The sequence below is a fragment of the Sphaerodactylus townsendi genome, linkage group LG01, assembly GCF_021028975.2.
Source record: "Sphaerodactylus townsendi isolate TG3544 linkage group LG01, MPM_Stown_v2.3, whole genome shotgun sequence".
Lineage (NCBI taxonomy): Eukaryota > Metazoa > Chordata > Lepidosauria > Squamata > Sphaerodactylidae > Sphaerodactylus > Sphaerodactylus townsendi.
In genome coordinates, this window is record NC_059425.1 from 195009945 (window position 1) to 195025228 (window position 15284).

The 15284-nt window shown below is 48.3% G+C and overlaps 1 protein-coding gene across 2 annotated transcripts in view; it reads right to left on the reverse strand.

Moving 5' to 3' along the window:
- EFHC1 (EF-hand domain containing 1) overlaps positions 1 to 15284 on the reverse strand; it is a 59552-nt gene that overhangs the window by 6474 nt on the left and 37794 nt on the right. Inside the window, exons 1-8 of one of the 2 annotated variants that reach the window (XM_048503000.1) lie at positions 14176 to 14323; positions 12470 to 12691; positions 10194 to 10481; positions 8488 to 8637; positions 7119 to 7311; positions 4923 to 5143; positions 3650 to 3790; positions 1668 to 1881 (exon numbers count right to left, since the gene is read on the reverse strand). In XM_048503000.1, the coding sequence (XP_048358957.1) occupies positions 1668 to 1881; positions 3650 to 3790; positions 4923 to 5143; positions 7119 to 7311; positions 8488 to 8637; positions 10194 to 10481; positions 12470 to 12691; positions 14176 to 14238 (1492 nt within the window). In that variant the 5' untranslated portion in view covers positions 14239 to 14323. Of the gene's footprint in view, positions 1 to 1667; positions 1882 to 3649; positions 3791 to 4922; positions 5144 to 7118; positions 7312 to 8487; positions 8638 to 10193; positions 10482 to 12469; positions 12692 to 14175; positions 14324 to 15284 lie in introns of those variants that run through there. The other variant, XM_048503008.1, reaches the window with a different exon arrangement.

A 15284-nucleotide genomic window follows, 5' to 3' on the forward strand; every position in this document is an offset into this window, starting at 1 on the left:
CCTAGACTTCTTTAAATGCAAACCTTAAAAAAAGAATCTTACTATCTTCAAGGCATTAAGAAATAAATGATGGTGTTAGCAGTGGTGTAGGAGGTTAAGAGCTCGTGTATCTAATCTGGAGGAACCGGGTTTGATTCCCAGCTCTGCCGCCTGAGCTGTGGAGGCTTTTCTGGGGAATTCAGATTAGCCTGGGCACTCCCACACACGCCAGCTGGGTGACCTTGAGCTAGTCACAGCTTCTCGGAGCTCTCTCAGCCCCACCTACCTCACAGGGTGTTTGTTGTGAGGGGGGAAGGGCAAGGAGATTGTAAGCCCCTTTGAGTCTCCTACAGGACAGAAAGGGGGGATAGAAATCCAAACTCTTCTTCTCCTTCTTAATTTTAAAAAAAAAGACACAATGGAAGTTTAGTCCATGCACCAAGACTCAATGAATATAATGGACCAGAAGAACTGGGATACTGCAACTCAGAGGCTACATTTGGGTTGCCACATGTACAGTGTAATCCCTAAACCGAGTGACACTTTTCTAAGCCTTCAGGCTGTAGCTGAACAGTCCCTCTTTGGCCTTCAACTCTATTCATCACTTGATGCACCAGAAATGAATATGTCGAACGCGAAAGATGAACGCTTTTCTGGATAACCTCCCAAAGAGAACATTGCGTTGTATTTCTCTGCTTCCATATAAAACAGTCCCTACTGGATCCAGCCCTGCCCAATTCTCCTCTTGATCGTGGCCTTTTGTCCACACAAGTCCCATATGGTCCCCAACATAGCATTTTGGGGGTAGTCAAAGGGGGAACCCCCTTGTGCCGTTTCCATTAGCTGAAAAGCTAGCTAGTTCTAACCCCATTGTGCCTGAGGCTGTGAGGAATGAACTGTTTACAGATTTCTGCATTTTAGACTAGGGCAGGGGTTCTCCAACCTATGGCCCTCCAGGTGCTCATGGACTACGATTCCCATCAGCCCCTGCCAGCGTGGCCAATTGACAGAGCTGATGGAAGTCGTAGTTCATGAACATCTGGAGGGCCACAGGCTGGAGACCCCTTGTCTAGGGCAGTGATGGCGAACCTTTTCGAGACCGAGGGCCCAAATTGAAACCCCAAGACCCACTTATTTATCGCCAAGGGCCAACCCGGCAATTTAACCTGAATGCTGAGGTTTTCGTTTAGAAAAACGGTTGACTCCGAGGCATGCGTTACTTGGGAGTAAGCTTCATGGTAGTCGGTGGCTTTGCATTGAAGCAACCGTCCAACTCTGCCAACAGGTGAATCATGACCTTAGCAAGCCCCATTGTCAGCAAACGAGATTACTCCCAGGTAAAGGATCGCGCTTTAGTTCTTCGCATGAAAATCAGTGGGGTTTAACAGCACTTAACAGGGTTACCTACACTGCCTCCCCAAAACTAGGGCTGATCCTGCATGGGCCAAAAACAGCAGTGTGAAAACGGTGTGAAAATGGTGTAAAAGGGCTTAAAACAGTGTAAAAGGGTTTATACTGTTTTAACACTATTTTCACACCGCTGTTTTTGGCCCATGCAGAATCAGCTTAGGTCTTAGGTTTAATGCTAATAATCGAGCCCAGTGGCTCAGGCCGTGCCATAGGTTCGCCATCACTGGTCTAGGGTATTTGCACCTTGCCTCCCCACTTAATGGGCACCCTCAACTCACCTTCCACGGTGGCCCCAATAGTGAGGTCAGCTGGTTCATAGTAAACGGGGCTGTCTGTGGAGGAGCCGGGCTTTGGGACCCTGGTCTTGCCCAGGTATTTGCCCGCAATGATTCCCGAATTGCGCATCGGAGGCTCATAGATGCTGATCATGTCCGTGGCTAGGCAATAGGAGAGGATGAAGCGACGCTTCCTGTCCTCCGGATTGGGAGACTCCTGCAGAGATCAAAGCCAGAGGTGGGCCTCGCTAGGTCAGGGTAGTGCTGAGCCGTCAGAATGCAGGGCTGGGTTCCAGGGCACCCGTTTGCAAATCCCCACTTAGCTATTGCAGCTTGCAAGTGACCTTGGGCCAGTCACATTCTATCCTACCTTACAGGGTTGTTGTGAGGGTAAAAGGGGAAAGGGGAGACCCATCTACAGCGCTCCGAGCTCCTGGAAAGCTGTTTATCCTGCCCTTGCACCAAGGGGGTTTATTTTTATTTATTTACAGAATTCATATCCCGCCTTCCCAGCCTGAAAAAGACAACAGCCAAAGCAGCTGACTGTTCAAAGGATGACATTTAAAAACCATTACAATCACCACCTCCCAAACAAACGTTAAAACAACTATAAAACAGAGTTTAAATGTATGCAAAATATAGACCGGCTACCCACATGGTGGGACCGGAAGTGCATTGGGGCAAGAAATCTTGTCCCGACGCGCTTCCTCTTGCCCCGTGGGGAAAGCGAGAGCACTTCTGGTGCAACTTTTCGCACCAGAGTGGGGTGAGGCCGAGGACTACGCTGCAGTGGGCATTTAATTGGCCATTTAAAAAAACAAGATAAGAGTCTGCCCGCTCATGTGGAGGAGTGGGGAATCAAACCTGCTTCTCCAGATTAGTCCATCTGCGCTTAACCACTACATCACCCCTTCCCCTCTCCCTCTCCTTCCCCCCAGGGTGGCTAGGCCACAACCAGATGATGCCCCACTCCCTGTCTCCCAAGGGTGGGTACGAGTTGACCAGATGACAGGCCCCCTTCCCCAATTTCCCTCCCCTCCCCTCCCCCCAGGATAGGTGGGCCTCAACCAGATGGTGTGTCTTCTCCTCTCCCTCCCTCCCCTTTCCCTCGGGAGGGGTGGGCAAAAACTGGCAGAGCCTGAGATGGTACAGCTGGCAGTACCAGGTCCTGTAACAGTATTGCCTGAGTGTTCCAGGGCATAAAGTTGGCCTGCAGGCCTGCTGCACGGTCCAAAAAGGTTATTCAACTGGCACCCAAAAAGCTATGCCTGATTTCAAATCGAATAAGTAGCCACCTTCTATCTTCTGGCTCAGCTAAAAGTGTTATGACTTTTCACACACATGCAAGAGCTGGATCGGGGCCAGGAGCTCCAGGTTGATGAAATGGCATTGCACAAAACAGGGGGGGGGGGGTAAGTGGGAGTACAGTGGGTCTGTTCTCATCTCCTGGGCCATTCATACAACAATCTGAGAGTGCCAGAGGATCAGATTTTTCAAAAACAAAAATTCCCATTTTGGGAGCCTTCCCTGCCTATAGCGCAGTGATGGTGAACCTTTTCGAGACCGCGTGCCCAAATTGCAACCTAAAACCCACTTATTTATCGCAAAGTGCCAACATGGCAATTTAACCTGAGGTTTTAGTTTAGAAAAAATGGTTGGCTCCAAGGTGCATATTACTCAGGAGTAAGCTTGGTGAAGCAACTATGCAACACTTCAAATGGGTGAAATGGTTTACTCAGAAGCAAGCCCCATTGCCAGCAACCGAGCTTACTCCCAGGTAAAGGATTGTGCCCAGGCCAGCCTAGATGTGCGTATGGGGGGGTGATTTTCCGCCCCCCCCCCACATAGACTCAGAACTCTGCGCGCGCGTGCCCACAGAGAGGGCTCTGAGTGCCACCTCTGGCACCCGTGCCATAGGTTCGCCACCACTGCTAGCGTCTCATTCTGCACTTGCAAAAAATTGTATTTTTCGGGAAGCATCTCACCATCGAGACGGCAAAGCGTAACACTTTACGGTCATTCTGCAGCATCTTGATGACGTTTTTCTGAGGTGCCTTTGGAATCAGGCTGAAGCAATTCTGGAGAGAGTCTTCCACGAACCCATAACCATTGTAGGGAGGGATGACCTGCAATTGAGATGAATCAAGGAGGAGGGATTACAACCCCGGGCCACACAGCTTAGTAAATGGTCAATTACGCACCAGGTGTTTGCTGTGCGGTTGAAGTGAATGTCCTCTGCAGCAGGATTTCTCACACAGACATATTTCTCCCAGCCTCGCTGTCACTTTCCACTCTCTCTGCGGCAAGCAAATCCACTTACAGCACGATTTTAATTTTGCTTCGCTGCCAGAGCGGGACAGATTTGCCAGTGGGCACAGCTTTGCCCTGACCTCTTCCCTCTGCCCACATCCAGCCCCTCTAGTCTTACCCCTCCTCACTCCCTCGCGCAGCATTGCACACTTTACCCTCACCCTCCTCCCTTGTGCATATGAATATTAGGGAATAAACCAAAGCAATATGGGTCCAGAGCTAATTTAAAAAAAACATGCAGAAAAGCCCCAAATGGTTTATTAAGTGACAGACAAGCTAAATATGTTTATTAGGAAATGTTGCATTGATTTCAGTAAAACTGGGGACAGGGGATTAGAATGCTGGCCCTTATATCCCTCTTTATAAAAACCTTCCTGTTACCATCAACGAGGATGATTGAGGGACTGGAGCACCTTCCTTATGAGGAGAGGCTGCAGCGTTTGGGACTCTTTAGTTTGGAGAGGAGGCGGCTGAGGGGGGATATGATTGAAGTCTACAAAATGATGCATGGGGTAGAAAATGTTGACAGAGAGAAATTTTTCTCTCTTTCTCCCAATACTAGAACCAGGGGGCATTCATTGAAAATGCTGGGGGGAAGAATTAGGACTAATAAAAGGAAACACTTCTTCACGCAACGTGTGATTGGTGTTTGGAATATGCTGCCACAGGAGGTGGTGATGGCCACTCACCTGGATAGCTTTAAAAAGGGCTTGGACAGATTTATGAAGTCAATCTTTGGCTACCAATCTTGATCCTCTTTGATCTGAGATTGCAAATGCCTTAATAGTCCAGGTGCTCGGGAGCAGCAGCAGCAGAAGGCCATTGCTTTCACATCCTGCACGTGAGTTCTCAAAGGCACCTGGTGGGCCACTGCGAGTAGCAGAATGCTGGACTAGATGGACTCTGGTCTGATCCAGCAGGCTAGTTCTTATGTTCTTATGTTCTTACCTGCTTCACTTCTTCTAGGGGCGGCTTCTTTACATCCACTGGCTGGAAGTCATCGATGCCAAACTTGCCCCGATAGAACTGCCGAGTGAACTCGTCACAGTCGTAGAGGAAGAAAGAGCGCCCGAGAAGGGTGGTGGACTTGCCTACTGCAAAGTCCTTAGCGGTAAACCACTCGAGGACCTCTTGATCAGAGATCTCCAGCACACAAGTTGGGAAGGTTTCTTGTGGAAGGAAAGCAAGTCAGTCAGGTGTGGGTTGCCTTTGGCTGCTCTGCCCCCAAGAAGAACATCAGTTGTTCATTGGGAACGGCTCCCTTCCCAGGGAAGGAAAACAAAATAGCAACACTTCTTGGTGTGCAGCAGTAAGAGAAGCGACGGGCACTGGAGAGAAACTGGTCGCAGCAAACGTAACGTCTGAAAGTAATTGTTACAATCTCAGACCAGATAACATTGCCAGCTCTAATGAGTGGTCTGCCACTGACAAATCACTTTGCCCCAGTGGCGAAGCTGCAACAGGGTGGGGTGGGGGGCACTGCACCCCAGGCCTGCACCATTGGTGTCACGTGGGGGCAGAAAATTGCCCCCAGGGACCCCCTCCCCAGAGGTGTGGCATGGACGGGCTGAGGGGCAGGGGGCGCACAAGCAGGTCATTCCCTCTCCCTCCATTCTCGCTTTGCCCACTGATGCTCAGAGTGGCGATGGGAGAATTCTTTTAAAGTCAGCCAGCATTATGTACACTGGGACATCACCTCTTGGCAAAACCCAGAAGGTACTTCCGGTAGCTCTAGGAGTCATGTGAAACTCTATGGCATTGTTCCTACCAATTCCTAGAACTACGTGACATCGCTCCCACGCTACATACAATGCCCCACGCAAAGCCGCAGATTCCCCCGTGTCCCCATCCCATTCCCGCCCCCCAACGCAGCTAAGAGAGATGTGGGAGATTCTCAAAGCTCTCAACATTTCTAATAGAATTGGGGGGGGGGGGAGCTACTGGGGAGAAAGGGAATGTGTATAGTGGATTGAACTGGGGTAATGGTGAAGGGGCGGGGGGTAAACCTTTCTCCACCTTCCCCCACCAAGCCGTTTCTCCAATAAAACTCAGCCCCCAAGAGCTGATTATTAGTCTTGGATAGGGGAAAAAATGTCAGGCCGCCTGTCTTTTTCTTCCCAATTGGTGGCAGCTCAATAACTAAATGTCTGTTACGAAAAGGGCACAGGGGAAAGGGTATCCTTCGAGTGTCAACATTCCCTTCAAAACTGTCTCCCGTAGCTGCTTGCAGATAAAACTGAACCCATCAGGAAATGCACTCCCAAATCTCCCATGTCTCCAGAAATAAGATTTATCAAGCGTCTACAGATGTCACATCCCTGAAGACGACCAGACGATGAGTTTTAGCATGTGATATTGGAGCAATTAACAACGATGAATTGTAGCGGCATGATTCCGAAGGTGGCTTAAATTTTCACTCGTGCTAGGACAGTGATGGTGAACCTTTTCGAGACCGAGTGCCCAAACTGCAACCCAAAACCCACTTATGTATCACAAAGTGCCAACATGGCGATTTAATCTGAATGCTGAGGTTTTAGTTTAGAAAAAAACAGTTGGCTCTGAGGGGTGCGTTACTCGGGAGTAAGCTGGGTGGTAGTCGGTGGCTTTGCTCTGAAGCTACCATGCAACTCTTCCAACGGGTGAATCACGACTCAGAAGTAAGCCCCATTGCCAGCAACCGAGCTTACTCCCAGGTAAAGGACTGCGCTTTAGTTCTTCGCATGAAAATCAGTGGGGTTTAACAGCGCTTAACAGGGTTACCTACCCTGCTTCCCCAAAACCAGGTCTTAGGTTTAATGCCAATAATTGAGCCCAGAGGCCCAGGCCAGCCTAGATGTGTGTGTGGGGGGGTGTACGTGCCCACAGAGAGGGCTCTGAGTGCCACCTCTGGCACCCGTGCCATAGGTTCGCCACCACTGTGCTAGGACATACATTTAAGGCAAATGCCTTGTGGCTTCTCTCTACTGAAAGAGGGTTTCTCCTAAACGCAGGTGAAAGATATTGCTGGGTTTCTACTATACCGAATGCTAAAGGGAAACTTGCCACACCGAAATGTGTAAACGGATTTTACAAAGACATGCCCATTAACCACACAAATCCCTCCTCCTCGTTCACCAGTCGGGGTAAACGCCTGGATGCTCTTACCTTTTTTCTCCACCGTTGCCTTGGGCAGGCGTTGGCGCCTGATCAGCACAGGGAAAGGGTCTCTGCCGTTATTTCTCTCGTGGCACTCCCGCACCTCCACGGTATCATCCGCCAAGTAGTAGTGAATGATAAAACGCCGGCACTCCCCGAACATGTTTTCGGTGTCATCCCATATGGCATAAAAACGAAGGACCTAATAAAGGTACCGGGAGGAAGGGGGGGGGGGGGCGCCAAGAAAGCTTAGTAATAGCACACATTCCCCATCCCTATAAGATTCCACCCTGGCCTGTTCTGTTAAAAGAATCGCAGGTAGGGGGGCAAAAAGGCTATGAAAAGCTGCTGTCACAGAGAGGGAACAGTAGTGGATGAATCTGGCCAATTATCTGACTCAGAAACATGTTATAGACAAAGCAGTGTGCGGTAGAACTAGGGTCTAAGAAGATCCAGGTTTCAATCTTGACTCTGCTGTACAGCTGACTGAGTGACCTTGGGCCAGGCAAAACCTACATGACCAACCTACCTCCAAGGGCTGTTGTGGGAGAAAATGGGGAGAGGAATCATGTACACTACCTCAAGCTTCTTGCAGGAAGGGAAGAGCAAAAATGGATGGATGGATGGATGGATGGCTAGACAGATAAACCTGGGTGGCGCAGCCTAGCCCGATCTCATCAGATCCTGGAAGCTAAGCATGGTCAACCCTGGTTAATATTTGAATGGGAGACCATCAAGAACACCAGGGTTCCAGCACAGGGGAAGGCAATGGCGAACCATCTCTGTTTTGCCTTGGAACCCCTACGGGGTCACCATATTGGCTGTGACGTGGCAGCACTTTCTATCACCAAAGAAGGGGTGGAGAGAAAAACTGGAAAAGGGGCTACACCATTCTGGAAGGGCTCATACATAAGGCAGAGGAGATAGGGACTGTGTATAGCTGGCTGTAAGCAGGAATCTACTGCGTAATTTTTACATTGCATAACTTGTCATGCTAATCCTAATACTTACCGGTAGCTTGAGTTCTGCTTTCCGATCTCTGGTGGGTTCTAGATTTCTACTATACAAATCCTATTGCTTTTTCTACGGGCTGTCCCATCCTTATGACTCCACCTGGAGTCCTAATTAGAAAGGCAGACTATAAATAATGTAATTTTTTTAAAAAGAAATAGATTGTGGGGGCCAAGAAGTCAAGAGGGTGCACTATACCTTGCAGGCTGGCCACTGTAATGGTCTTCAACAGCCCATAGCAAATCAAACACTTGGTGCAGGAAGGATCCCACTGTTTAACCTTAGACACCCCCCACCCCCGACCCACCTCCCACCCCCAGAGTTCTCCAGCCCTACAACTAAGTTCCAGCACTCACAAGAGACTCACCTGTTTGTCAAAGGTCAGGAATTGTTTCAACTGGTCAAAATCCGAGGGTGTGACATACATGCGCAGGGGCATTTTGCGCAGTTCTGTGTAAGGGTCAAAAATCATTTTCTCTGGTGGGTTCAGTTCAATCCCTTGGCTCTCCAGAAAAGTCTAGAAGAAGACAAGATGTGTGCCAGAATGTATTAGAGAAAGAAGGCAAGGATTGTACTAGAATCATAGAAGCTGGAAGAGACCAGAAGAGCCATCGAGACCCTGCCATGCAGGAACACACAATCAAAGCACTCCCGACATAAGTTCATCCAGCCTCTGTTTAAAAACCTCCAAAGATGGAGACTCCACCACACAAATGGGCAGTGCCTTCCACTGTCCAACAGCCCTGACGGTCAGGAAGTTTGTCCTGATGTTTAGCTGGAATCGCTTTTCCTTCACCTGGAACCCATGACTCCTGGTCCCAGTCTCTGGAGCCGCAGAAAACGAGCTTGCTCCCTCTTCAACATGACATCCCTTCAAATATCTAAACACGGCTATCATGTCACCTCTTAACCTTATTTATTTATTCATTTATTCATTCGCTTTTTAAACCGCCCTCCCCCAAAGGGCTCAGGGTGGCGTACGACACAAAAACTGTAAAAGCATGAAAACTATTTCAATTTAAAACCATTTAAAACACCAACCACAAATACGAAAGGAACTTTCACTGCAAAAGATGGCGATAAAACCCCCACCCCCGCTCCCCAACCAGGCCCACCGGAGGCCAGGATCGAATGGGGTCTCTCAATCAACCCAGCCGGCCAAATGCCTGGCAGAAGAGGCCCGTTTTACAGGCCCTGCAGAAAGCGTGTAGATCCTGCAGGGCCCTGCTCTCCTTTGAAGAAGAGTAGAAGAAGAGTTTGGATTTATATCCCCCCTTTCTCTCTGTCGGAGACTCAAAGGGGTTACAATCTCCTTGCCCTTCCCCCCCCTCACAACAAACACCCTGTGGGGTAGGTGGGGCTGAAAGAGCTCCAAGAATCTGTGACTAGCCCAAGGTCACCCAGCTGGTGTGTATGGGAGTGCCCAGGCGAATCTGAATTCCCCAGATAAGCCTCCACAGCTCAGGCGGCAGAGCGGAGAATCAAACCCGGTTCCTCCAGATTAGATACACGAGCTCTTAACCTCAGCAGCCACCGGATCCTTTTAGATGAAGCTATTTCAAGCCCACGGCCCTTTCCACACAAGCCTTTTAAAACGTTCTGAGGCAGGAAATAAAATGCTCCCTCCATGGAGTTCCACATGGTTTTCACCCTCAAACGCTTTATTTCCAGCCTCAAAACATTTCATTGGACCCCCTTCTCAAGTGATTCTCTGGCTGAAACGTTTTGCAAATATCTTCAGTTGCTGTGTGATCTGCTGACTACATTTCCCCAGCTTCTCTGCTTTCCCTGAACTTTCTCATTGGCACCATGCATTGTTGCAAAGGTGGACTGAAAACATTTTAGAAACGTTTTGGGGGATTTGTGCCGGAAGGGCCTATGTTTGTGGAGAAAGGCAGGTTAGAAATGTTTAAAATAAAGCAGACAGACAAGCCAGGAAAAGGATTTGAAGAAGTGACTGAAGCAATTCAGACAATCAAGATCTGGAATCAGGTTTTGACATTACAACAGATTGTCTGAGGTCCAGTGGTCACATGCCCCTAATCCTGCAACAGAACAGTCACGATCCGGTACCTGCGTAAACGCATCGCAATCAACTATACGGAAAGTCTTGCCGTAGATGGTAATGTTGATGCCTCGGTTCAGGTCTTTCCAATGAAAATGGTCCCCGCGATCGTTCTTGGGCAGGCGTTGCCGTTTGATGAACTTGCCCTGAGGGATCCCTGAGTTTTCCACCATGGGTTCCATGACAGACATGCTGTCGTCTTCCAGGTAGTAATAAAGGTCCACTTGCCGGACACGGAAATGCTCTTCCGTAGATACAGGGACGTCTTCCTGGAAGTAACCGTTGAACTTCAACACCTGCAAAGGAAGACCCCAATAAGGAAGCAGGCGGTGTCTTTAAGGACAACACTGACAGGAGAATCTCTTGGAAAAGGGGTGATAGTGTCAGGTGACATATGGGGGGATTGCTATGTCCTAAGATTGGGACTCTTTAGTTTGGAGAGGAGACGTCTGAGGGGGGATATGATTGAAGTCGATAAAATTATGCATGGGATGCAGAATGTTAACAGAGAGAATTTTTTCTCTCTTTCTCACAATACTAAAACCAGGGGGCATCCATTGAAAATGCTGGGGGGAAGAATTAGGACTAATAAAAGGAAACATTTCTTCACACAACGCGTGATTGGTGTTTGGAATATGCTGCCACAGGAGGTGGTGATGGCCACTCACCTGGATAGCTTTCAAAGGGGCTTGGACAGATTTATGGAGGAGAAGTCGATCTATGGCTACCAATCTTGATCCTCCTTGATCTGAGATTGCAAATGCCTTAGCAGACCAGGTGCTCAGGAGCAGCAGCTGCAGAAGGCCCTTGCTTTCACATCCTGCATGTGAGCTCCCAAAAGTATCTGGTGGGCCACTGCGAGTAGCAGAGTGCTGGACTAGATGGACTCTGGTCTGATCCAGCAGGCTTGTTCTTATGTTCTTATTTTCTTAAGCTCATCGAGCCCAGCGGCTGCAAAAAGAGAACACCACCACCAGACTGGCGGCAGCAGGAGGCCGCTGAATTTTTCACTCAACGATGAAACTATTGCTTTTCTGACTCCAGATGTGAAAGCCCAGATAGTAAACCTGGAAAAAGCTAGGGTGAAAAATGGGGGGGGGGGGTGTTGGTGTTTCTGTTTTTTCTTCCCAAGCCTTTTCTCAATTTTTCCAGAGGCCTGCTCACCTTCCCACTTTATTTTGCCCTTCATTTTTGAAAATACACACCAACACCCACCACGGTTCCCTTGCAGAGTTTAATCTAACCTCTTCAAATTGCTGAGATTGCGGCGGTCTCTAGGTCAGGGTGTCGAACTCATTTGTCATGAGGGCTGGATATTACATAAACGTGACTTGGTCGGGCCAGGCCTGGGGGGGGTGGATGCTTTGGCTGGACCCAGAACTGCACTGGGTGGGTGGGGGCTCACTGGAGTCTGCGCAGCTGGGGGGCGATTGCCTTGAGAGGGTTTCTCTAGTCCGCAAGTCCACACCTCTCGCTTCTGACAACAACTGAATGGAAAACTCCTGGTGTCCTTTTACCGCTGTGCTATAGAGAGTGTCTTAACCTACTGCATCTGTGTATGGTTCTCCAGTTGCACAGTGGCAGATAGGAAGGCGCTCCAAAGGGTGATCACTACTGCACAGAGGATTATCGGCTGCCCTCTCCCCTCCTTGGAAGAACTCTATAATTCCCGAAGCCTAAAAAAAGCCCAAAATATTCTGAGAGACCCGTCTCATCCAGCGCACTCTTTTTTTGAACTGTTACCATCCGGCAGACGATACAGGTCTATCAAAACTAGGACAAAGAGGCTTAAAGACAGCTTCTACTCTAGAGCTGTGGCGATGCTGAACTCCGCGGCTTCGTGTTGATGTGTTTGGGGCTGTGTAGGGATGGGTGGAGGAAGGGGAAAGTGAGGATGGGGTATGAGTCTGAAATTGTGTGCATCGAGGAATGCTGCTGTAAATTTTGTTGTGCGTGCACAATGACAATAAATGCTTATGCTTATCTGGTCTGGCAAGCTCACCAGGAGTGGCCTGGGGGTGTGCCTCAGCTGGCTTGCAGCTAAGCCCCCACAAAGGGGCCAGCCCCCAGGCCACATGTTTGACACCTCTGTTCTAGGCAGAGACATTTACATAGTAAAGACACCCCCTTCCTAGTCAGGTTTCAACTGTCTGTTGCTAAAAGGTAAGGCGTCTGAACACAAATGTATATATTGTTCTTTGATGTCCACAATAAATACTTCACTTTTCTATACACTTTTCTATGGCCACCCTGAATCCTGCAGAGAGCTGTTCTTGCACAATACCTTTTTGTCGAAAGCCACGTGCGCTGGGATGAAATCAGAAGGCGGAGCTTGCTTGGGCTGCCCATAGGTGAGCGTCGGTCTCTTGTTGGACAGTTCGTCCAATTCAGCCTGGGACAGCTGGTTGACGTGAAGTCGCTCCCGCCCGATTCCCACAGTTGGCAGATGCTTAATGGCAAATCCATTTTTGTAATTTAGAGTCTGAGAGCGATGAAAAGCAGTTTTCTAGAGGAGAAAAAGAAGTCTTCTCTCAAATGTGGGGCAAACTACTGACGACACAAACATGCTGGCTGAGGGGAAAACTTTAGGGACTCCATAACTGCTTTGGTTGTGCATGCTTTTTCTTGCCCAAGGAGAAACTGACCCTATGGGCCTACAAATTCAATTGTAGTAAATCTTGCAAATAATAAAAAAATATATAATATAGAATAAAGCCAGCATGGGGTGTGATAGACTCTAATCTGGGGAACTGGGTTAGATTCCCCACTTCTTAACATGAAGCCTGCTGGGTAACCTTGGACCAGTCACAGTTCTCTCAGAACTCTCTCAGAACTCTCCCCCCTACCTCACAAGGCTCCTTTGGTGGGGTGAAGAAGAGAAAGTGATTGTAAGCTGCTGTGAGCATCCTTACAGGACAGCAAAGTAGGATATAAATTCAAACTCTTCTACTGTTCTTTGTGTGTGTGTGTGTGTGTGTGTGTGTGTTTGTGTATGCACTTGAACATGCACAAACATACCCACATATATATATATAGATACATGTGTACACACACACATATATAGACAGACAGACAGACAGACAGACAGACAGACAGCTAAAACCAACCCAAGATCCTTCTCAGAAATCCTGGAGCACCAGAGCCAATCTGAGCAGACAAGGCTAACTTTTGGGAGGGGATTAAAAAGGGGTTTTTTGACACAGAATTGAAATCAAACATGACAAAACCATCACTGTGACGCTTGCATACAGCTCATCATTCGATTTTACAACATCTTAAATGCCACTCATAGTTTTTAAGACTCACGAAATTCAAATAAACGCTCCACTGTTTCTCCTTATCCATATAGTCCTCATGCATAGTCCTTAATAGACCCTATTAATAATCCTATTTAGACTATTTGTGTTGTTGATTCTATCTCTATCTATCTATCTATCTATCTATCTATCTATCTATCTATCTATCTATCTATCTATCTATCTATCTATCTATCTATCTATCTATCTATCCTATAACTTTGATTATTTACATGATTATTACATAATCAACATGATAACACAATTTGATTATTCACATGATTTTTATCAATGAATTTATTGGCCCTAAATGTGTATTGACGCTTCACCTTTTGGGGACTTAGTTCCCCCTTCTGAACACCCACGTGCCCCAATTCCCCCTTTTGATCATCCACGTATCCCAATTCCCACTTCTGAGTACCCACGTGCCTCAATTCCCCCTTTCAAGCACCCATGTACCCCAATTCCCCCTTTCAAGCACCCATGTGCCCCAATTCCCTTTCAAGCACCCATGTGCCTCAATTCCCCTCTTTTGAGCACCCACGTGTGGCACGTGACGTGCCCCATTTGTGGTCCCCACTGATGGTCAGTATCCTCCCCCCCCCCTCCTTTAGGCATGTCCCCTCCCCCCAGAAGGATGGGACGGGAGAGGGATCGGGGTCCTGGCCGTCGTCGTCGTCCTCCTCCTCCTCACCGTGGGATCCCGGCAGGAGGAGCCCGGCAGGAAGGGCAGCCCATGCACCGGCTGCGACCCCATCGCGGCCTAGGAGCCCCGGCGAGGCCTGCGGCTTGGTGTCCTTCGCGGTCGCTAGGCGACGCCCGTTGCCTTGGCAACCGTCAACGCTCCGGTCCCTGGCGATGCGGGCGCGTTCCTCAGCAGGGGGCGCGCCTGTGCGCACGCGTAGTAGCTGTTTTTGAAGCGATGGCTGCCCGCTCTCTGGAGCAGAGAGAATGAGTTTGGTAGCTGAATGCAAGTTAAGATGTTCTCCATTGTTCAGAATGGATCCCAGGTGCAAGCTGAATGGGTTTTACGTGATGAGGAGGGGCCGTGGCTGGCAGAGCAGCTGCTTGGCATTCACAAGGTCCCGGGTTCGAATTCTGGTCCCTCGTTTGGAAAGAGGGACCAGGCAGAAAGTTTGGGGAAAGAACCTTATCAGGGATTCCGGAGAGCCAGCAGCCAATCTGAGCAGACAAGGCAGGAGGGGGAGGTTAATTTTTTTACATAGAGTTAGAATCAAACATGATAAAATAATCATTATTTATTGATTGATTATTTAAATCTCGATATTATTGATTTTATTGTGCTCTATCTATTTGTTTGTTCACTGCCCTGAGCCCTCTGGGGGAGGGCGGTTTATAAATATAATAAATAAATAATAATAATAATAATAATTATTATTATTATTATTATGAAGTTGCATACATCTGTACCATTCGATTTTACAACATCTTAAATGCCAATCACAGTTTCTTTAAGGCTCAAGAAATTAAAATACAGGCTCCGCCGTTTATCCTTATCCATATAGTCCTTATGCAGCCTAATTATAATGCTCATCAGTTTGTACAATTAATCTCCTCCTCCCCCCCCCCAAAAAAAAAGCTTTCCATCTTTTTCCACGCTGTGAACGGACTACTGCACGCCAAGGATGCAAGCTTTGCCATTGTTGAATATTCCGTTGCTCATCCATTCCAGAATGTCTGGGTTGGTGGTCTTTTTCCAGTTTTATTGCAAATGCAATTTCAGTGGCTGTGGCCATATATTTAAATAATTCAATATACTCTTTCAGTCTATTATTTGGCAAG